The 23,974-nt window shown below is 40.8% G+C and overlaps 1 protein-coding gene across 5 annotated transcripts in view; it reads right to left on the bottom strand.

Moving 5' to 3' along the window:
- LOC125440814 (myosin VIIA and Rab interacting protein) overlaps positions 1–23,974 on the bottom strand; it is a 357,602-nt gene that overhangs the window by 77,054 nt on the left and 256,574 nt on the right. For all 5 annotated transcript variants that reach the window (XM_048510830.1, XM_048510828.1, XM_048510827.1 and 2 more), the window contains exon 3: positions 18,266–18,487. In XM_048510830.1, the coding sequence (XP_048366787.1) occupies positions 18,266–18,487 (222 nt within the window). The remainder of the gene's footprint in view (positions 1–18,265; positions 18,488–23,974) is intronic.

The following is a 23,974-nucleotide window of genomic DNA, read 5'->3' as shown; positions in this document are numbered from 1 at the left end:
TCTTTAAAATAATAAAGAAAACCCTGACACTTTCATGCAAAAGGTTCCCTCTCTCTCTCAGGCCCCTTCCGCACATGCAGAATATTGCACTTTCAATCCACTTTGCATCTGGATTTTACTGAGCAGAATAGCAAAATCCACTTTCAAACAATTGTGAAAGTGGATTGGAAGTGCATTATTCTGCATGTGCGGAAGGGGCCTCAGTGACAGAGACACCACCCCAATCCCCTTTAACAATCACTGCTCACTCAGAGTTTGAGTGATGCCAGTAATGTCATTCAAATAGTAATTTAAAGCAGTGAAGTCATTAACAAATTGGTCTGAGCAGAACTATTAAGGTGTCCCTTACTATGATCCTATTCCTCCTCCTTCATTATTGGAGTCTTTTTGCCATTTTTAATGGATAATTTTTATCATCCAACTTATACAACAGTTCACCTTAGATATTATGTTTTGCCTGCTAACTTTTCCTGAAGATACGAAGCCTAATTTCTTCACAGTCATAGAACTGGGAGCCCTTGGTTTCCTCACGACACCACTTCAGTTATATTAGGAAGTGCATGAACCCCTTCGTTCAAATTGTGTAAATTCATTTATGAATGTTCATGTACTCAATATATTGCTCAAGCAGATATCAGAAATAGCCAAGCTATAAGAAAGGCAGAATCCACTGCTGCCATATACGTAACCAATTTCCTTCAAGTTGGAAGACATGAGAATTACATTTTATCAATTCTTTTTTTTACCCTGCCTAGAGACTTATTCCAAATAAGAAATACAAAATAAACAGTCTTACATAAGCTATTTTTCTTCAACTGGAAGACATGGGAATTGCTTTTTATCAGCTCCTTTTACTCACATTGAGCCTATGCAGAAACTCATGCCAACTGTAAAAAGGATTATTTCCCTGCTTTTTTACCCAAGTTACAAACACTGTATGAGTTACAATAATGTAGCTGCTACATTATTTATTGAAAACGGAGAGCTTTGGGGAAAAAATAGCAAGGGGTTTCATTATTTATTTTGTTAAGCTGCCTAAAATGACAAATTAATTTCCCAATTTGATTCCTGTAGAAGCATGAGATCTTTTAGTGATAATGCTTCTGCTGATTGCAAAATCACATTAATAACAGAGAAGATGTTCATTTAACATTGCTATTCACAGTCAGTGATGTCTCCAGGTCTGGAATATCTCCAGGTTTAATTATCTCCAATAGAAAAGGACTTTTTTGTGTCTATCTTTCCAGAACGCAGCTTCTTTATACATGGCACCCGTGATTCTACAGGGAAGCCCTAATAAAATACATAAGTCTTCTGAAAACATGGACGGTTATACATTGCCTTTCACTTTTCAACAGTCTTTCACATAGAGAAGAGGTCTGTAACCTTTTACAATTAAACAGCCAAACCGCATCAAAGTTCAGAGTCAGTATAAGAAAGAGTCATTAAAACAAAGCCAATTTACATACCTGAAATTGATGACAAATCTTTTTTATATTTTCATTATCACATATGTTTCTATTTAATAACTCTAATACTAAGATAAACGGTGATGGAGATGGAGGGCACCTCTGCCTTGTACCTTTATGGATATTGAATGTTTTAGTCAAGTCGCAGTTTGCAATTCTTTTAGCTGTTTGTTCCTTGTAGGTTCCTTTAATCTGTTTTATAAACATTTCTCTGCAATCTGTTCTCTTTCAAAAGCTCAAATAAGAACTCCCAATTGACCTTGTCAAAGGCCTTCTCTGCATCAAGAAATAGTAATGTCAACTGTTTATCTGGTCTCTTTGGTTTTAGTTTGATTGTATCCTGTCTAGGCAGAGAAGCAGTTATTTTTTAAAGCTGGAGTAAGAGCACGAGAGAAAGAGAACAGATTTTGAACTAAAAGCAAATACTTGTCATCATGTATGCCAGATTCACATTGTATTTACTCTGATTTTTTTCTTGTTTGCCACACTGATTCCATTTTAAGCTTCTATTGGGGGGGTTGTTGTTGCAGTTGATTTTCTGTTTCACTGGCTGTTTTTGGGTGTGCCAACCTTGGTTGAATTAATCTATTTTCTTCCTTTTTAAAAATTATGCCAACCCTCTTTGTCAAGTGGTTGTCTGTCTGTGGCGGGTATGTCAAAACAGCTGCTTCCTTAAAAGACATTGTATGGTCCTAATTCTGTATCATCATTGTGTGTGTGCTGGGTGGGCTGAAAGGAAGTAGTGTGGTTGGGGAATAGGATTTGGGAGTTGCTACCCATTCTCAATTTTAACAATATCAACTTCCCCAATTTTCTGATGGACTTCGGCAATTTTAGAAGGCCCATTCGCTTTGCTACTTTTAGATGGCTCATTAGTTCAGAATGTTAAGATGGTAATGATTTTGTATGTTTTTTGAATTGTAGAGTTGTTTTATGTTTCATGCCTCTATTATTTCATTCTTAATAATATGTATTTAAATACTTTTTAAAAATTGTTAACTTTAACATTATTATACATATATAGACATGCCATCAATATCTATTTCAGTCTTCTATTTCTCAACATAATCCATTCTTTCAATGAAACCAAGCAACCAGCAGCAAAAATATAATTTCACAGAAGGTAAACCTAGACCTTTTATTTCATTTGCATCCTTTAATATTTTATATTTAACTCAAGGTTATTCCCTTGTCAAAGTCTGATATATCCTTCTGCCATTGTTTAAATGGAATACCATTTGCCAAAACCGGTAATGTTTTAAACAAAAAGAATATTATTGGTTAGTATGTTCATCTTACAGAAATTCTCCCCAGCAATGGAGTTTATTCCACCTTGACAAATCTTTTTGGTTTCATTCATGTTTCAATGTAATTATTTTGAAATACGGTAATATACAGTGCATATTTCTCAACATAATTCCCGGATATTCTACTTTTTTTCAACTTTAAAACCTTCTTCATCACCTTTTTTCAGTCTTAAAACCTTATTCATCTATTTGACCCTGTGTATTCATATCCCTTGTTAAAACCTTTGTTTTCTGTTTATTAATTTTAAAATCCACTAATATACCAAATTCTTTCAGTTTCAATATTAAAAACTTCCACTAATGCACCATTTTTTTTCAATTTCAACATTAAAACTTCAGCTCCTTTTAAAGGGGTTTATAAAACCACCATCAAATCATCAACAAATGTTCTTAATTTATATGACTCTTAAGTTGTATACCCCCATTGGTCTCATTAAGTGTTATATGTCTATTCAGTACATCCAGAACTTTCCTTTCTGTATCTCACATGGTTTCATTAAATATCCAGTAACAATTATTTGTGTTGACTGTGACATAAAAATCAATTTCATCCATTTTATAAAAATCTCTCCTAAATCCATACTTTCCCAAACCCTACATAAAAAGACCATGTTAAATTATCAATGCTTTCTCTGCATCAAGAGAAATCAAAGTGGCTTGGTTTTTATTTTGTTTCTACAAATATTTCAGAATATCCAGTACAGCTGTGACATTGTCCTTTAACTGCCTTTTAAGTAAAAATCCACATTTATCTTCATGAAAACATCTTGTGACACTAAAACTGTAGTAAACAACTTATAGTCATTATTCAGTAATGATACTGGTCAATAATTTCTTGTCAGAGTTAAGTCTTCCCCTTTATTAGGTATTAATGTTATATTGGTCTCGTTCCACTACTCTGGAATCTTTCCTTCATACAAGATGGATTTCATAGTACTTTGTTAAAGTTGTAAAATGTCATCTTCAAAACACCTACAATACAAGCCCAATAAATCATCAGATCTGGGGCCTCTCCTGGTTTGATTTTTGTTAACAATTTCTCTAGCAGTCATGGTACCATTTCTAATACTGGTTTCCTCTTTTGTGATCTTAGATAAACTTTGTTCTCTAAGATATTCTATTTTTACTAATTGTTTCTTATATACGATCATATAATAAGCAGAATTTCATGGGCAGCCCAATCCGGGGGGGGGCAGTGGAGGGCATAGCCCCCTCTGCTGGCATGAGCACTCCCTCAATAGAGGGAACAAATGGGTTGGCATCTGGATACCACCGAACTCTGTGGCAAGAAAAGCCAGAAGTGAGAGCTGCCATGGAGCTATGCTGGTGTCCAAATGGATGCCAGCATGCGGGGGGGGGGGGGCAGGCTATGGCATTTTCTGAGACAGAGCCAACATTAGTCAGCTTCTACCAGCGTCCCAGTCCAGGAACTGCACCATCCAAGCATACAGGCTTACGCCACACTTTTGTGGAATGTACGATAAGTCTGTTTTGCCTATGAGGCAAATTAGGCGGCAGAACAGCTTTAAAAATTTCCTTCCCTTCTGTGCTGCCTGGAAGCGCTTGGAGGTGGTGCAGTGCCACTTTCATGGTGTCACCTCTACCATCATGTAAGATCTGAACAGGATTTGGTATATAATAGAACATCTCATTCTTCTTTTTAAAACTTTTTAAAACCTAAAAGGTTTACGAGACAAATATTTTACATCCCTTGCTTTTTGCTCCTTCAGATGAAGAAATATTGTTCTCCTTTATTGCAGAGCATTAGCTCAATTTATATTCCACATTAGAAATTTATAATCCATAGTTGGGTTCCATAATATTCCTTGTAAACCAGTCAAATCTTTTTCTCTTCCTTTCCATGTTGTGGATACTCTATTTCTAATTGATCTTGATCTGAATCTTCTTAAGTCTCTGTATCACTGAAGTTCATTTTGTAACTTTCAAGGAATTCTTATGCTTTTTGAATTGTAGTCAATCTGAAACTGTAGGTTTAAAGGTAAAAGATACATCTTCCAATTTTTCCCAGAGAAACATAATCTTCTTCTGTTTCAGCTTTTCAATTAGGAAGGTGTATTCTTTTCTCTTGCTGAGGATTCTAATAGCTATTGCTTTCAAAAGGACTATGTCTACATTATCATTATCAACACTCAATCTTGTATCAAAATGCTGTTGTAGGGTAAGATCTCTTCCTCACACACTGAACTAGTGTATTGCTTGTGATTTTTGTCATTGCAGCACAGCTGGAATTTATTGTGTAGATCTTATTAATTTCAGTCTTCATATCTTTCTCTATAACCTCCAGAAAGTCAGGTAGGGCAGTTTCAATCCTTTGTCTTATATTTATTATTTATTATTTACATCTGCAGACTCAGGAACCATCCTGAATCTGGAAAAAAAAATCGTTCTCTCTCAATTCCAGTGGACATAAATTGTCCCTTTCTCTTTCCAGATCTCTATTAAAAGTCTATTAAAAGTTCCCTGCAAAAGTTTTAACTTTGTCATTAGTTTGTTTTAATTTTTCAAATGCTTGATTTATACAACTGTCTAGTTTTTTAATGCCTTCCAATATCTTGTCTTTCATTTCTTGGAATCTTCTGTCCATTTTATTACATTTCTCCATCTTCTTTCTTTCATCATCTCAGATCTAATTTTTTCAGATTTTTTTTCTGACAGCGGTCATAGTCAAACAAGCTGCAAATTGTTTTTTTAAAAAGGTAGAATTTTAATCTGACAGCACCTCTTTCTCCAACTGGAGTTTTAAATTGTCCACAGAACTGTAAATTAATCTCTTTACATTCCCAGAGTTTCTATAGAAACCAGTGCCGACAGCTTAGACTAAAAAAAAAATTAAAAAAGAGGAAACACTATCCACTTATATCCAATTTAAACCTTTCCTATTTCAGTCTTCTGTCAAACACAACTTTATCACAAAAAAGGAAAAAGGATCCCATATTTGGAAAAATATGTAATAGGAATATGCCTTGCTTTTGCCCTTTCTTCCACTTTTTGCCATTATTTGGGCCGCCCGTTCCAGAGCCCTGGGGAGGCCAGGCCCAGTGCTGCTGGGCACTGCCCCATCATCTCCAGAGGGCTTTTCAGCAGTGCAGGGTGTCAAAATACAAACAAAGCCTTCCCACCACTGAATAGCTTTCCACTGGGCTCAATCGGTTTACACCACTCAATTGACGTGGACATTCTTTTGAATAAGCCCCACTGGAATGAGAAGGAATAGCGCACCGTTATGTTCACAGTTATTTTACTGCTGAGGAATTGTTACCACAAAGCTTTTACATCTTTCCAACAAATTGGAGGTCCAATAACAACAATTAACATTTATACAGCTCAAGTGTTATTTATTTATTTATTTATTTATGTATTTATGTATTTATGTATTTACTTACTTACTTACTTACTACTTACTCACTCACTCACTCACTCACTCACTCACTCATTGATTGATTGATTGATTGATTGATTGATTGATTGATTGATTGATTGATTGATTGGACTTCTATACCGCCCCATCCCCGGAGGACTCTGGGCGTACAACACAAAAGAAAACAATATAGGCAATTAAAACATTTAAATGCAGCGACAATCATAAAAAACATATCTAGTAAATATAATAAATTACAATAAAATGATTAGCGTTCAGCAATCTACTACTCTAGTTCTCACCCCTCCCTTAAGGGGGGGGCGATGGCGTCCAGAGCTCCAATTCTAAAAACTCCCTCCCCATCCAAAAGGGAGGAATGGGGCCGAGATCCTAAGATGACAGTTGGCCCAGATGTCAGGGCCAAAGAAGGGGGGCACCTTCAACGGCCGGTTCCTCCAAAAGCCCGGCGGAACAACTCCGTCTTACAGGCCCTGCGGAACTCAGCGAGGTCCCGCAGGGCCCGGACAGTTGGTGGGGCGTTCCCACCAGGCGGGGCCAGAGCCGTAAATGCTTATACTGGCCCGTGTGGGAGGCCAGCCCGTATCACCCGAAGGGCCAGGGACCAGCCCACCAGTAGATTGGCCTCTACAGATCCCAGAAGAGGAGGCGATTACGCAGGGACATATAGAGGTGATGCGGTCACCGAAGATACAGGATCCAAGCCGCGTAAAGCCTTAAAGGTCAGTACCAGCACAGCTTGAAGATGATCCGGAATTCCACAGGGAAGCCCAGTGCAGCTGGCGTAGTATAGGTTGAATGTGTGTGCCCAGGTGGCGCTACCTGCAAAACAAGCAGCGCCGCCGCATGCTGGACCAACTTTAGTCTCCCGGATCAAGCGCCAGGGAAGGCCCGCGTAGAAGCGGAAGGGATTACAATAGATCCTGAGTCTGGAGATGACCCGTTGCATGGATCACAGTGGCTAGAGTCCGCTTGGGAAGGAAAGGGCACCAGCGTCGGGCCTGACAAAGGTGGAAAAGCAGCCGGGTTGTATGGGCCACCTGGGTCTCCATTAAGAAAAGAGACAAATCCAGAGTGGACCCCCAGGAAAACATCATGCGCACGGAGGGAGTGCGGCACCAAAGTGACCCCCCTCCCACACCCGGCGGCTGGGAACAGCCCCCACCCCCCCCCCTCACGGCCGAGCTAACTAGGATCTCCCGTCTTCGATGGGTTCAGTTTTAACCTGCTCTGCCGTAACCAACCAGCAACCGCCTCCAAACAGTGCTGGAGAGCGCCAGGAAGCGGTGGATTTGCTCCCCACCTCCATCAACAGAGCGAGCTGTGTGTCATCCTGCGTACTGATGATATGCAAATCAGCCCGAAACTCCGTACCAGCTGAGCAAAATTGCATATAGATATTAAAATAGCAGCGGGGATAGTAGATTGCCCCCTGGGGTACACCGCATTGAAGCGGAAAAGGCACTTCAGGAGGCTTGATCCCCGCACCTCACTTGCTGACTCCGGCCCCGGAGAAAGCAGAGACAATCCATTGAAGGACAGTGCCTCGCACTCCAGGGGCAGCCTTAGGCGGCGGGTCAAAAGGTGCGTGTCGACCACATCAAATGCTCGCGGTGAGATCTAACAACACCAGCAAGCGCCCGTTCCACCTCGGTCAAGCTGAATACGGAGTGTGTCTGTGGCGGCGGCGAGAACAGTCTCCGTCCCATGCCCAGCACGGAAGCTTGGACTGGAAGGGGTCCCAGCTGATGCATCGTCCAGAAAACCTTGTAGCTGCTCCAACACCACTCTCTCAATTACCTTCCCCAGAAGCGAGAGATTGGCGAGGCAGGCGTGGTAATTGGCCAGATCTCGGATCTAGCTTGTTGATGGTCTTTTAAGAGTGGGTGGACCACTGCGCCTCCTTCAACCCATCCGGGGAAGGTTCCTTGCTCAAAGGGAACCATTGAGTTACACTCAACAGATGGGGTCATTAACTCCGCCTGGCAGGTTTTCACAAGCCAGGGCGGGCCACGAGATCCAGAGGACAGGTAGTAGGTCTAACTAGCTAGCTAAGGCTCTGTCGACAAGCGGCTTCAGAGAGCAGGGAAAACTGGAGCCAAACTAGGTGCCTGAAGACGGCAGAAGGAGTCTCCAGTTCACTAATTGTAGCCAGCTATGTGGACCCGGAAGGTCCTGGTGGAGCGCGCAATTTATCCGCCAAAAAAAAGCTCATGAGATGCCTCACAGCTAATGCTCAATTGAGAATTTGAAGATCTCTCCGATAAGGAGGTCAAAGACCGAATTATCAAGGAACAAGTTCTTAAGCTGGGCGAGAGCTAGCAGATCGCGAGGGAGGAGGAGAAGAAAGCCCTCTTCACTTCCTTCATTAAGCCACCTCGCAGGCGCTTCATAAGGCGTCCTATAAGATGTTACGCTGGCGGCTTCGTCCACCGGAGAGTTTTTCCTCCACGCGCTTCGCTCTAGGCGTCCCTAAGTTCCACGTTTCATGCCGAGCGCCAACTCCTCTGTAGCATACCATGGAGTGCATAAGTGAGCGAGGCCGTAGAGGACGCCGAGGAGCATTACAGCATCGATGGCATTGGGAGAGCAGGGGGGGAATTCCAGTCCTCCACCTGCTCATCGGCGTGCCGGCAAGAGTTCAGGGTCCCGCATGAGCATTCCAAGAGGAAGCCAAGTGGATCCACATAAAGTCTCCACAGGCGGTAGCGTAAATGCGGCCCGTCGCCTGGAGAAGCGAGGAGTGATCGCGGCAGAGTCCCACCCGGACCATGCAGGGCATAATGGTCGGACCATGGCACTCTTTCCAGTAGAGGATCACGACCAGATTTATCGACCGACCGAAGACCAAATGCAGCGTGTGCCCAGCCGTGGGTGGAGGGCCAGAATTTATTATCAGGGAGAGGCCTAGCGTCGCCATGGATGACACTAGGTCTGCAGCCGCTATACATGAGGCGGCATCGACATGGACGTTGAAGTCGCCCAGAACAATAAGCTTGGGAAACCGCAACGCCCAGTCCGACACCACCTCCAGCAGCTGTGGCAGGCTGCTTCCCGGTGCGCTAGGCGACCGGTACACCAGGAGAACAGCCAACCTCTCCGGGGCCAACCACTCCAAGCCGACACATTCTATGCCAGTGACTTCCGGGACGGGGGCTGCCCTGAAGGGAATAGATTCACGGATGAACAATGCCACACCGCCCCCCCGGCCCTGTGTTCGCGATTGGTGAAGGCACGTGAAACCCGGGGGCGCGACTTCGCCCAAGGCGACGGTCTCACCTTCGCGCACCCAGGTCTCGGTGATACATGCCAGGTCCACCTGCTGGGCTGTAACTATTACATTGTTTTTTTTCTGTAACTATTACAATGATCTTGCAATGGTTAATGTTATTATCTCCATATTTCTGATATGAAGTGAGAGGATGCTGAAGCTGAAAGAATGTGGCTTGCATCTAAGGAATTATGAATAATAGTGAGCTTCAAACTAGAGATTTCCTTCTCCATTGCTGCACTAGGTTTTCAGCTATGTCAGTACCAGAAGGTTCTTCCTCCCTCAAAATTAAGCATAACTGGACCAATACTTCAGAACAGGGAAACAAAAGACTGTATTCCACAGCACTTTAAGTTAGCAGTTCCTACACATTTTGCATCTATAAGAGAAAAAAACCCTCAACATTTAATGAAGCTATAGTGTGCTTCCAGTGGAATACAAATTTGTCAGGACATCAGGGACTGGTACAATAAAATGCCCTATAAGTGTTATTAGTTTGTCACCAAAAAAAGTTAATTAGGAAATTAAAGGCTATTGTGAGTCAGAGCACCCACCCACAGAGAGGTTGCCCACGACATTCAAAGTTCTGCCTTCACTGCCTCCTTATCATTCCCTACTGGGCGGGCAAGTAACTAAGCAACATCACTGCACTGAGAGTGACTGGATCAGAACTATTCAAAACAGGCTACCTATTGCTTCTCTTCACAAGTTATGACTCTAGGCTACATTCCTTCTAATCAAAATTACAGCCCAATCCGGAGCCCTCAGCAGCTAGGGCAGGCACTGCCTCGCCACCTCCAGAGGGCCTTTCAGCAGTGCCTAGAGGCAAAACCTCCCTGCCACCAAAAAGCCTTAATGGACTTATGCCACCTTTTGATCCAAGCCCCGGGTATCTAAAGACAAAGTTTGGGTGGTCCAAGCCTCTGAAATGCCCCCATTGGCACTCAGGGCAGTGTGGAGATGCTGATGTGGCACTATATACTGTGTCTGGGCATCTTGGTGGGCTGTGGTGGCTGCGTGCCCACCAGCTGATTTGGCTCTCTACTGGGGGTAAGTGTCCTGGGAAGGCAAATCTGCCAGCATAGGCCTGCACCACCTGCCCCAGAAATCCCCCCCCCCCTTTTGATGGGGTGATTACTCTTTCACTCTGAATTTTTTTGGGTCAGCAAAAAGGTGTCTCTCCAAGTGTGCCTCATTGTCAGAACTTAGTGAAACTTGGCCACATAAATACTCTTTTGAACTAATGTGGACGAACTAGAGTCACGAACTAATTCAGTCATTATACTTTGTCTCACCAAAAGAAAAAAAGAAAACTAACTTCATCTGGCACATGCTAGACCGTCTTTGCTTTAGAATACTCCATTTGGGTCCTAGTGCCTATCTAGTTCTCTTAAGTAGACACTAGGACCCAAACGGAGCATTCTAAAACAAAAATGTCTGCTGGGAACTGAGCATTTTAAAGCATTACCAACACAAAGAGTCACAATTATGGCATACCAATTCTAACATGACATACTGGGTATTGTGGGAAGGGCACACACACACAAACAAGCCTCTATGTGGAGTTGTCTTTAAAAACTATTTACCTGATCCAGAATGTGGCAGCAAAGTTATTGCCTGGGCTAGATGGAATCACTCCTGCTCTTAAAGTTGTAGACTGGCTACCCACTTTTAACCAGGCACATGGTTTGTTTTTTTATTGATTTGCTTTTATTGACATGATTTTTAATTGTCTTTGTTATATTGTTCTAGTTGTGAGTCACCTCAATTAAGTTTGGAAAGATGGCACACAACTTTTCTAAATAGACTTGAAATCACTCTAGCATACCCAATTTAAGGTTTTCTTCTTAAATGCTAAAAAAATCCTCACGACTACTTTTTTGTAAGTTACTAGACACTTGTGTATAAAAGGTGTCACATTCCCCATGAAAAATTGTTTCTGAAATCTGTAATTACACCCTCTCTCAATTTGAACGGTCATGTGCGTTCTCTGGAAGCACAATAGTATGTATAGCCGGGGGAGACCATTTTAAATTGTTCCCCATGGTAACTGCTTTTACGCAGCTAGTATTTAGAATTCATCACATGGAATAGCCTGATTTTCTCCATTCCACTTCAGGGCAGTTGCATAGAAAAAAATATGCAATCCAATTAGTGAGCTTGCGCCCTGCTTATATTTTGTATTGCTAGCATAGCATGCTTACTTATTAAATGCCGGTTGAACTGTTCTTGACCAATGATAAAAGTACTGTTTCATGCTAACTTTAAAAAGGGCCTTGACCAAAGCAGAACAGAAAAAAAAAGACAAAATTCTCCAAGAACGGTATCTGGAACCTAGAGTTCCTTGTGGAGAAGACAGGGATGAATTAGGAAAGAAATATTCAAACTATCTGGAGAATATATCTTATACTGTAATAGCAAAGTCAGCCAAATCTTTGGATTCTGAAACTCTGAATGGTCAAGACAGATCTTTCTACAAAACTGAACACTGCTGCATGCTTGCAGAAAAATGTGAAATCTAATAAACAGACAGACAGACAGACAGACAGACAGACAGACAGACAGACAGACAGACAGACAGACAGACAGACAGACAGACAGACAGACAGACAGACAGATAGGGAACTTTTAAAAAATGATAAAAGGAGTGCCTGCAGCTTTAAACAAAGGCTGTTTCAAGACATCCACAGTATTCCAGGATTCAGTTTCTATGATGCCTATTTTGGCCATGGTTTGGGGAAGGGAAACAACTCAGCCACATAAGACTGAAGATTCCACCCTCCAAAGCAGCTATTTTTCCAAGGGAGAACAGATCTCTGTTGTCTGGAGTTCAACTATATTTCTGGGAGATCTCCAGGTTCCCACCTGGAGGTCACCAACCAGGCCTGGAATCAACCACATACCACCCAACTTGCATGTCTCAACTAGGTCTGGCTGCTTGCTACTCCAGTGTAATGAAGTAGTTAAAGCTTCAGAGGAGGGCTTGGGAGGCCCAGGTGCAAATCCCAATCTTGTTGTGGAAACTCACTGGGTGACTATGGACTGAACCTACTTCAAAAGATTGTTGTGCAAATAAAAAGGATAAGTGAATAATGTGAGCTGCCTTGGTCCCCACTGTGGACAAAGGTGAGGTATAAATGAAGTAATAATAACAATAAAAATAGCTGAAGATTAGAGGCAGATAAAAGGTAGGTTGAGAAATGGTTGAGAAAGACAGATTAAGGCAGAGAAAGGAGAGAGGATATGGGGGTTGTCAGTCAGAAGAAAAGAGGAAATAGAATGGTAAGAGGGATAAGGGAAAAGTGAGGTGCCCAAGAGTCCTTGAGAGCTCCATACCATGTAAGTGGGCCTGACCCAGTGGCTGGCACCACAAAATGGGTCACAATTGCTGCTGTTTTTTTAGGTAGAGGCTGCAGGGGTGGGGAAAGGGAGAGCTTAAGAAAGATGAAGGTAGGCTGTTGGGTGGGAAGAAGATGGCATTGCCAACTCTAGGTTAGGAAATTCCTAGCAATTTGGGGCTGGAGTCTGGAGGGTGAGGTTTGAAGAGGGAAGGTAGCTCAGAGGGTACAATGCAACAGACTCCATCTTCTAAAGATGCTATTTCCTTTCGGGGGCCAAAGACTGCCAACCTCTCATGGGGGCTGGAGATCACCCAGAATTACAACTGATCTCCAGATGATATAGGATCAATTTCCTTGGAGAAAATGGCTGCTTTGGACGGACTCTATGGCGTCATATCTTGCTGAGGTTGCATCTCTCCCCAAACATTGGCTTCCCAAAGCTCCACCTCCAAATCTCTAGCATTTTCCCAATCTGGAACTGGCGAGGGGAACTAATCTCTGTAACTAATTATTGTGATTCCAGGAAATCTCCAGTCCCAACTCTAGACAGGGAAGGAAGCAGGAAAAGGAAAGAGACTATGGAGGCTTTCAGGAAAGGGATGAGCTCACACAATAGCATCTGAACAGTTAGATGACAATTCCACTTACATTAAGGATAACATTGCATGTCTCACATGTCAATCACAAAATTCCATTGGAAAATCCACAACAGCCAGTTAAATCCAGCCGTGAAAGCCTTCAACAATACATTCCACGTAACAGTAAATACTTATTTCTTAACATTTCATTTGCTGAATCCTTGGAATCGATGTAGAACTACTTGCTTGAGCCCATTTCGCATCATTAAAGTTTGAAAACGTAAGAGCTGATGCCCAGTCTGAATCACTTTATATATTAAAGTAAAGAATAACATTTTACAGAAGCAATTCTTATGTTATGTTATATTTGAGCTCAGATTGAATTAAACTAGTTTTTTAATTACATCATAAAAACATAATCTTCAATAAATGCTTTACTTAAAATAACACTGGGTCAGACAATTGAGTGAAGGCAGCTATTTCATACAAATGAGCCCTTAACCTACACAATGTAATTTCAAACACAGAGATCACAACAGAGTGAATGTGCCTAGGGCAGTGATGGCGAACCTTTTCGAGACTGAGTGCCCAAACTGCAACCCAAAACCCGCTTATTTATCGCAAAGTGCCAACACGGCAATTTAATCTGAATACTGAGGTTTTAGTTTAGAAAAAATGGTTGGGTCCGAGGCATGCGTTACTCAGGAGTAAGTTTGGTGGTAGTCGGTGGCTTTCCTTTGAAGCAACCGTGCAACTCTTCCAACGGGTGAACCACAACCCCAGGAGGGTTTACTCAGAAACAAACCCCATTGCCAGCAACCGAGCTTACTCCCAGGTTAAGGATCGCGCTTTATTGGTTATTTATTTATTTATCAGTTAGGTTTATATACCGCCCTCCCCCGGAGGGCTTTAGTTCTTCACAGGAAAATCAGTGGGGTTTAACAGAGCTTAACAGGGCTACCTACACTGCTTCCCCAAAACTAGGTCTTAGGTTTAATGCTAATAATTGAGCCCAGCAGCCCAGGCCAGCCTAGATGTGTGGGGGGGGCACTCTGTTCGCACGTGCCCACAGAGAGGGCTCTGAGTGCCACCTCTGGCACCCGTGCCATAGGTTCGCCACCACTGGCCTAGGGGAAATGATACTCATTCTACCAATAAAATACATCTATCTTCTTTTGCAATACCAGAAAATTAAAATTGTGAATTGCTCAATGTATGTTCAAACATTATTTTAGGGCAATCCCGGGCACAATAAAGATAGATAAGAGCAATATTACGGCAGAAAACACTGGTAACACTCACCAGAGTTACAGCATTCTGTAAAGGTTGAAAATAAAGAGCCTAATTTATCCTCAACTGTGTTCATGCAACCCTTGAATTTATTCCCATTGTTCCTTCGTCAAAATAAAAATTCACACCCAGCACAACATGGTCTTGTAAACAAGATGAATTAATTTTTTAAAGGCTAGAGATGAATCAAATAGTTCTTGTTAATTGATCTTGTCAGAGTCATCAACTTAATTTGATACGCTGGACATGTTTGATCGAAATATGAGAACATTCTGAAAATCTGCACATTTTGGAGGGAAAACCTGCATGGTAAATTAAGCCACTTTAGTAAAAAGAAATTAAAAATAAAAGCAAAATAAGCTGTGAGAGACACCAAGATCTAAGAGGGGGAAAAAGAAACTGCTTACTCAGTGTCATGCAATATATTTACACAGTTTATAAAATATCAGAGGAACTGGCTGTTTCTGGAGGAACAGCTATTTGAATATATTCATGAAACAAAAGTGATCTATTTATGTTGCCTTAGGCCCAGGGAGACTGCCAAAAACATTAGCTGGTGTTTTTTTTTCTCAGCAGAGAAGTTGGGATTTCAAGGACTAATTTTAAAGAGAGTTAGGACTCAGTGGTAGAGACCATGCCGCACAGAAGACCCCCAATTGAATTCCCAGGTATTTTCAACTAAAAAGGATTAAATGCCACAAGGGTTGAGAAATACCTCTTCCTTCCATAATAATGGAGAGTTGCTACAAGAGTAAGTAGATCTGAGTTAGATGGCTAGTGGATTGAGTTGCTTTGTTCAATCAACTATGCAACCATTTAAGTTTAGTCGAAAATACACTCAATTAAACATTTTGCCAAAGACCCAGGCTTATCATCTTCATGCTTCCAGTTCATATAGCTGCCATTTCTGCTAGCTCTCACAAGCAAGCCAACAATACATCAATACTTGCTAGCAATTTTTGAGTTAGTGGAGTCACCACTGTATTACCCACCCCCCTTTTCTTATGGAGCACTTATGGAGCACTTACAATGCTTTCAACCACGCGAAGTCCTTCAAGGGCATGAGACACCACCAGTTATTTTCCACCGCAATAACTTTGCTCACTGGGGCAAAGCCTTCTGAAGATGCTACCCTGCAAACAGATAAAACTGACAACTGCCCATTCAAGCACGTTCTCTGTGGCAGCTCCCTCATTATGGAAAGGTCTGCTTAAGGCTACCAGGACAGCCCCCATACTTCTATTGTTTTGCAAGATGTGCAACTAGAATTGTTCAGTAGAGAATTGTTGCATACAGAATAGGGCCATTATGTAGCGGATCAGATCAGGGGGTGACTTCTATCAGGGATAACCTGATCATTCATTCAGTTCTTCAATCCCAGCCCCACTGCATTATGTTTTTTTACAAGGAACCCTTGTTGTTAGATTCAACTGTTATCATTCATATTTTACATTTTGTAATCAGCTTACTGACTGACAGATCAGTGGGGAAAACAAATGACAAATGAAAATAATCATGTCACTTTTGCTTTACTTAAAAATACTGGCTATTCTCCGAATACTGCTGGATAGAAAGCTGCCATATGAGAGGGCCTGATCACAACCTCTAAAGAACGTTAAGCCCTTCAATCAATTTTGAATTTACAAAATTTACAATTTTTCATTTACAGCTATATCTAATGACATACTCTCAAATTCATGTATTTTTAGGGAATGTCATTACAGCCACTTCCAAAAGGAAGAAAACTAGGGTACACCATCAGAATTTATTTTCAGTGATGGAAATGCAGAGTAATGCTTCTCAATATATGCAAAATCGTTCACCAACCTTGTAATCACGCCTTTGGTTCAATATATTTATGAATAAGGAGAACATCGTCCAGGTTTGGGCAGAATAAGGCGTTGAACAGGTGTGACATTTGGACAGGTTTAAGAACATTTACCTTCGTTTCAGAGATGTACCGACTCTCACTCTCTTGAAACAGGCCCACAAGAAAGCCAGACAATGAAGCTGCAGTGTTACTGTTTTGCATCATCACTGAGAAACCACACACCTAGTATGGAGTTTGCAAGGGGAGGGATTGTGCCATCAAAAAGAAGTTACTGGTATGAACATCTATGAGACTACGTCTAAGGAAGAGATGCTTTAGTGTAAGGTAGTAATAAGAAACAGTCTGAATTTTTAATCCAGCATTATACATTCTGTTTATTCATAAGAAATTTAAACATTGGCCTTTCCCGCATCAGTTCTTTACAACAAATCTTGCCACCAAATGCTATATTTTTTTCTTTGAGTTCTGAATGGTTTTCTCTCCATTTGGTTCTGGAAACATTTCCCCTTCATTTTTCCTCTGTTGTTTTCTCAAACACTTTTCCCAAGATTTTTTCTATCTATTTCCAAGCCAGTTTTCCTTGAGCATGTGATCATGTTGGAACAGCTTTTATTTCTCTGCCTCACCAAACACAAGGTCCTTATCCACACCTTTGTGTAGTTGCCCAACTTCCGCTTCAGTCATTTTCTTCTCCCCCTCCTCCTCATCCACTATATTCAAAATGATTTTTCCAAAACTAGCAATGTAATGTTGAGGCAGAGTTAAGAAGCAGGGTGACAGGATCAGCTTTGTGAATCTCACAGAGAATATGTAATGTTAATGCTCAAGTACAGATCCAAAGATACAAAAATGCAGGGGTGATTAGATCAGCTTTGTCAATTTACAAAGAGCTTGCAATGTTAACATTCAGGTACAGATACAAAGAAGCAGGGCCAATAGGATCAGTTTTGTCAATTTCATATCGAACAACCAATGTAACATTAAGGTGAAGATACACTGTGTCTATAGTTAGGAGTGAGTGAAATGGAAGGGACTGCTTGCAAGGGACACAATTGTGTGTTCCTGCAGCTCTAATAGGGTTTTTAAAGCTTCCATTTGTAGTTCTGAATGGTAGAAATGGAGGCTGAGACTTTTTTAAAATTATGGCTTCAATGTAATGGCGCAGTAACGTTAGAGTGCCTGTGCTAAAGAAAAAAGGGGGGAGAGTTGGTTTTTAGCATCATGGATGACATCCCACTATCATTAGGAATAATACTTTTCAGCAGGAGTGTGTGGAATACATTCCAAGACACAAGATTTGAGCACTGGGGAAATAGGTGGTAAGCTGTGCATGCAGAGAATGCCTTTGTATAGAACTTACATAAAATTTGGCAGGATATATTATTTTGCACTTTAAGTCTTACTGAATCCAAACAACCCACAACACAAAACTATCAGTCTATTTTTTCCTCAGTCCACTGTAATTTGAATTATGATATCTTTTAATTCTCTCGATGGAGACCCTAAAATCCATAACACTGATTTTTTTCCAGTTCACTGAATCCTGTTCAGACCAAAGTATAGTAAAAGAAACCTCATATGCTCCAGGAATAAAGAAGGATCCATTGGAGGATTAACATGTTTCTCCAAAGAAGCAGTGAGTTACAAAAGCCACACAGCAAAATGTTATTTTCCCAAGTAGAGTACGTGTCATAAAGTTTCTCATTCAATCACTGTTAACAGCATTCAATAAAACATGATAATAATCTGTGTTGTTTAATTGTAAGACAACAATTACTCACCGGGCTTGCTGGCACACATTGCAGAGCCAAGCTTTCTCCTTCTTCTGGTAGGAGCTGCAGTTCTTGCAGATGTTGTATTTGCAATCTTGGCACTGTCGCTTGGTGTTGATGAGAAAAGTAAAAGGGGTGCAGCAACGCATGCAGCAGCGCTCATTAAAGCTGTGCTGCTTCGAAAGGATGCTGCACTTGTTACCTTCTTCATCCAGCTTCTGCTTCATCTCACTGGCATTGCAGGGAGCAGAAAAAACACAAAAGGAAGACAGAATCAAAATAACGTTTCCACATAGCTCCCCATTTACTGTGCCAACAACTTCCATACAAGATTATTTCTTCCTTGATTGACAAGAATTACATATATTTGGGTTTTTTTCTATATACAACAAATGCTGTAGAATCTGCTTATGGTTTTAATTTTATGCCTGTATTCTTTCCTTCCACGCAGCCCAATGTTCTCCACTAATTGATTGCTCTCTACCAGGCATGTCTTGGGTAAATTAATATACTTGACAGGAGATGTTTGCCTAACATATACAGTACTAACAGCATTCTCAAACTTTTCAAAGTGGGACCCACTTCTAAACACTGTATTGAGTTATTTATATTTCAGGTTAATTTATTGTGCAGGAATCAAAAGAACAATTTAATCCATAGTTGGCAGTGGACTGGCCAAAAATCCAAGCAGTCAAGCATGAAAGAACAACTGCTTCTTATCTTACTGATGGTGCCCAGGTGTTATGAATAACTTTTCTGGACAGGGAAGAATTTCAGAAGTGCAGCCTATAGTTTTAGTCTCTATATTTGAATGAGAAGATGGCAGAGGTGACCAAGAGCCCATTTCACTAATTCTGACTGCAGACAAGACTAATTTTGACTGCAGAGTCATCAGCCGCCTTTCCTGGGTTAAAAATATGTTTCTGCTGTGGTTGGTGCCCTGGTAATATCTAGATTAGATTACTGAAATGTGGTGCGTATGATTCAACTCATGAAGATTGTTTAGAAACTACCATTCATATTGCAATAAGAATGGAATGGGTCACAGAAACCATGTCATTCCAGTCTTGTTTCATCTAACTAATTTCCAGTTTGCTTCCAGACCCAATTCAAGGAGCTGATACTGGCCTTTTAAGCTTTATGCAGTTTATGAAAAGGATTTATGAAGATAATTTGCTTCAGTGTAGAATTCTAATAAGTTTGCTGAGTTATAGCTCTGGTTGCTTTTGGTATCTTAAGATCCCAGCTCCTCAGAGGATAATTATACACTTTTTCAGTAAGTTGCTTGAAGGTACAGAGGCATTAATTGACTAAATTAAACAGAATCCCCATGTTAGAATATAGCAATAAAGTTAACCAAGAGATTGTGTATATTTCATATATTCAAAGAACATGGAGTTGTGATCAAAAACATAAAATATAAAACAATAAGTTGGCTCTAAAGGTGTCTTTCTGCCCAGGCATTTTGTTTCAAGAAGAATAACTGAACCAGGCAATCACCCACCTGCAGTCTAAAGTGATAATCTAAGAACAATTTTAGCATGTCATCTACTTTCTACTAAGATTCAGTGTGAATGAACTTCAATAGGCAACAAATTGTGTTCTACATTTTTCTGCCTGTCCTTGAAAACACTGAATGATCAGTTCATGAAAGAGGATAGCAAATGTTTGAGATAAAATATAACCATGAAATCTAACTTCTTGAAGCAGTGCAATTTTATTTGCATACTCTTTAAAAACAATCACAATGCATAATTTAAAATGTTTATCCAGTTTATATAACTTACTGCTTTTCTAAGTGCATCTGTTTTTCACTGAACTGAAATCTCCTCTATTCTGTTTATTAAGTAATAAATCTGGTCATTTTTAGAAACACTTAATATTTTATCATTTTAAATGTGGACAACATTAACACATAAAGTACAACCTTTCCATAGTTTTGTAATATTTTTACAATTTTGAATAGTGGATGCAGAAGAGATTTTAGGAATGATTTCCAGATGATGGCTGTCCAGTATATGCCTTTCACTATAACATCAGCTTTTTGACAAAACATGCAAGAACTCATGTTGGTCCATTAAATAATGAGAACAGTAGCATAATATCATTATTTGTTCCAACTAAAATCATAACACTATGAGATCTTGAATGTCATAGATCTTGAATGTCATAGAATGCTTTCTCAAAATCAATATTAAGCAAAATATGAAGGAAGGAGAAATGTTGCTGGTGGAGAATATGGTGCTCCATCTGTCCTATGTTACAGTCTTAAAATGGTAATTTAAGTCTGCACACAAATTCGCTCGTGTCTTCCAACCACAAGTAATACTGTCTAGTTTGGCTACTATTAATTCTATGCTCAGTGCATCACCTAAACTAAAATCTAGTTTTCTGACAATCATGTTTTTCTTTACTTTCACCCCCTAGCTAGCGAGAGGCCTGCAAGTTCAATTAAAACTAGAGACAGATTACAGATGTGATTAACTGCTGAGTTTTATAGTCTCAAAAGGAGGTGTAGTTATTGCCAAAAGAGATGAAATAGCAAATCTCATTAATATACCTGATATAAATTATGGAGTCAATAGCAATTCCAAAATCTCTTTATAGTGGCTACTTGGCTGAATATTTGGTTGTTAAATTGGTTTCATTCACATGGGGATGTTTTCTTTAACTACAGCTGTACATGTAGGTGTGGGAAATTATCAATTTATCCTACTTATGTATCTTTGCTGCATTTCCACACAAAGAGGATCCCTAAGATGGCAAACATCAAGCAATAAAACATTTCAACATGGATAATATTTAAAATAAAGTATACATACAATAATTCAATAAAAACCTACAGACAACCTGTTTTGGTCTCTCATGTCGCAGGTAAGACTAGCCACTGTTTTGATCCCACTCCCCTTCCAGTCACTCCCACCACTTCAGGTAAAATCCAGCCCACTTCTCTCTAGCATCGTTGCCCAAAGACAGCCTTGCATTGGTATTATTCAGTAGCCTGCCAAACAGCCAGGCAGGTGGGTAAAGGCTTGTGTGCAATTGATCTCAAATTAAACAAGATCTTATTCTACAAGGCACAAACTTGGAGTCAGGATCTAGGCACATTAGCTGGAATGTGTAGGATGTAGAAATATATGCCCTTCCCCCAAATTCTCCTGTGTGTCCCACTGTTTAGCCATTATCTAGTAATATTGTCAACTGAAAGCATTAGGCTACGAAGGCCAGTTACTAGTCATATTGCTTTACTTTGCTCAGAGCTACATATCCTTGTTTCAACAAAATAATTGTCCTTTGTAGATTAAATTACAGCAAAGAATGAAGTCGGACAAATGCCTGGAGTATTCCTGCTCTAACATAAAATTAGAGTGGAACTTCTTATGATAATTCTTTTGAAAGTAAAAAATATGAGTTACCAAGAGATAACGGTGAGGTCCCCGATGTAGAAAGTAGGGATTTTACTGAAAAAAGTTGTGAACATTAAAAAGAAGAGCTATGTTATATGACTCTTATATAGAAATCTACATTACAACATTCGCAGAAAAAATATTTCTCATTTGATTTGGTAGGTACGTTCACTCCCATTAATAGTTGCTAATGTACTCGGTCAATTATTATTGTGTTGCATGACAGCCACAGTCCCAAATGCATACACAAGTGTGAATTTCCTGCAAAAATTACTTTGCACAAGGATGAAGAATAGTAGTAGTTTAACTCTAAGAATATCCCTGGTAAATCCCTCGAGTCAGCTTCCAAACAAGTCTCTTCAACTCCCCTCTAATAAGGAAGTCAAACATATGAGCCTCAGGGGGATTAAAATTTACAGTTTGGATTAGCTGGTGTCTTTCAAGCCAACGGGAGGAGGAATTAACACAGTCAATCATAGAGTCTAAGATGCCACAAGGTAATTTCACACCAAACATCTGTGAATGACACAAGCATCAATCCAATGGGCCAAGGGGATGAGACCAGGCCTTTATTCTAGCAAAATGCAATGCATATACTGATTAAGCTAAACAATGAATTGTAAATTGCTGATGGCCCTGTCCAGATTTTTCTTTTGGGGGGGGGGGGCGGATCTGAATTGGCTTGGGCAGGCAGAATGTGCCTGTGCCAGCAGATTTGCCCTTCCCAGGGCACTTACCCCAGCAGATAGGCAATCATACCAACAGGCAGTTGCTATGGCCCCTGGGACTCCTAGACACAGTGCCCAGAGCTGCGTCAGCAGTGCCACACCACCACCAGCCCTGTCAGCACAGCAGGAACACGGCACAGGCATTCCTAGGAGGAGGTAGAGCTGACCTTTTGGGTGGCCTAAGTCCATTACACCCTATGGAGGGCTTTCCATCAGTGAGGAGGAATACATTTTTCACCCTCCCTGCTGGAAAGCCCTCTGGAGGCAGCAAGGTGGCACTGCAGTGGCACTGTCCCTGGCTGCCCAGGTCTCTGGATTGGGCTGTCCAAGTGTTAGACAAGGAAATCCCACACTCTGAGTACCAGTAAACAGATTTGTGGGGAAGGAACTCTGACCTTACTTGACTGAAAGTGAAAATCAATGAAGCAAGTAATGTAAAACAAACATAAAAGTACTATGGTTGAAATTCACTGGTCGTGACAAAACTGTATCCCAGTAATCTTCCAAGCAGAGAGAGACATCACTCTCCATTGTGTTCTGTGCAAATGGGATATCATGAGTTAATTATGTCCAAGAACCTGTAACTCTTGCTGGATACTATACGTACGCGCGTGCGCGTGTGTGTGTGTGTGTGTGTGTGTGTTGGTTTTCAAGGCAAGAGACGTTCAGAGGGAATTTGCCATGCCTTGTCTCTGCATCACATCAGTGGTATTCATGGGAGGTCTCCCCCATCCAAACACCTGCCAGATTGAGAGTGGGTGACTGGCCCAAGCAAGCTTTCACAGCAGCGTGGGGATTTAAACCTTGGATTCCTAGGTCCTCATCTCACACCTTAACCACTACATAATATTGCTCTCGATATCATACTCTTATCAAAAACAACAGGATGGAGCCTGCCAGTTTTCCTACTCATTCTCGCTCAATTCTCCTTTTTACTACAGACTCTGTACTATGTTGTATGTTGTACATGCAGGACCCACAATCCCCAGTATAGCCTTTTTGATAGCCAAATACCTCCTTTCCTTTTCAGATGCCAAAAAAAACTGGTTGGATCCTTTCTAAGCCAGTAAGGGTATCTGAATTCTGAACAAATCTAATCCATCGTGCACAACATCAAGGCCTTGCAGACACCTTTCAAACTATTCCATCTTACCATGTGATGACAGAAAAAAAAATCATGTAGTGATATTCAACTGAATAGCTGCCAGCATGTCAAAGAAAAGCAATGACAAGTTCTGTATAATTGCATTGCACTCTGGGTTATAAACAGCAAGCCGGGGTGACCTCTTCACACAAGGGACTGCAGTACTCTGCTGTAACTCTATGTCATTGCTACAAAGTGCGCTAACAAAGGATCTATATGACAGTACCATTAACTACTCTTGGTTGATCAAATCTCTTGCATGGCTTACCATTCACAGAGTGGTTCCAAACATATGGTATCTCCATGTAAAACACACAATTCCACAATGAATAAAACATTTGTTAAAGTATAACATTTTTAATAACATTTTCTCAAGAGGAAAACAGATTCCTTCTTATCCAGCATTGGGTTCCTCTGGCTTAATGTTTCTGATCTGAAG

The sequence above is a fragment of the Sphaerodactylus townsendi genome, linkage group LG11, assembly GCF_021028975.2.
Source record: "Sphaerodactylus townsendi isolate TG3544 linkage group LG11, MPM_Stown_v2.3, whole genome shotgun sequence".
Lineage (NCBI taxonomy): Eukaryota > Metazoa > Chordata > Lepidosauria > Squamata > Sphaerodactylidae > Sphaerodactylus > Sphaerodactylus townsendi.
This window is presented reverse-complemented; position numbering and strand designations above follow the sequence as displayed.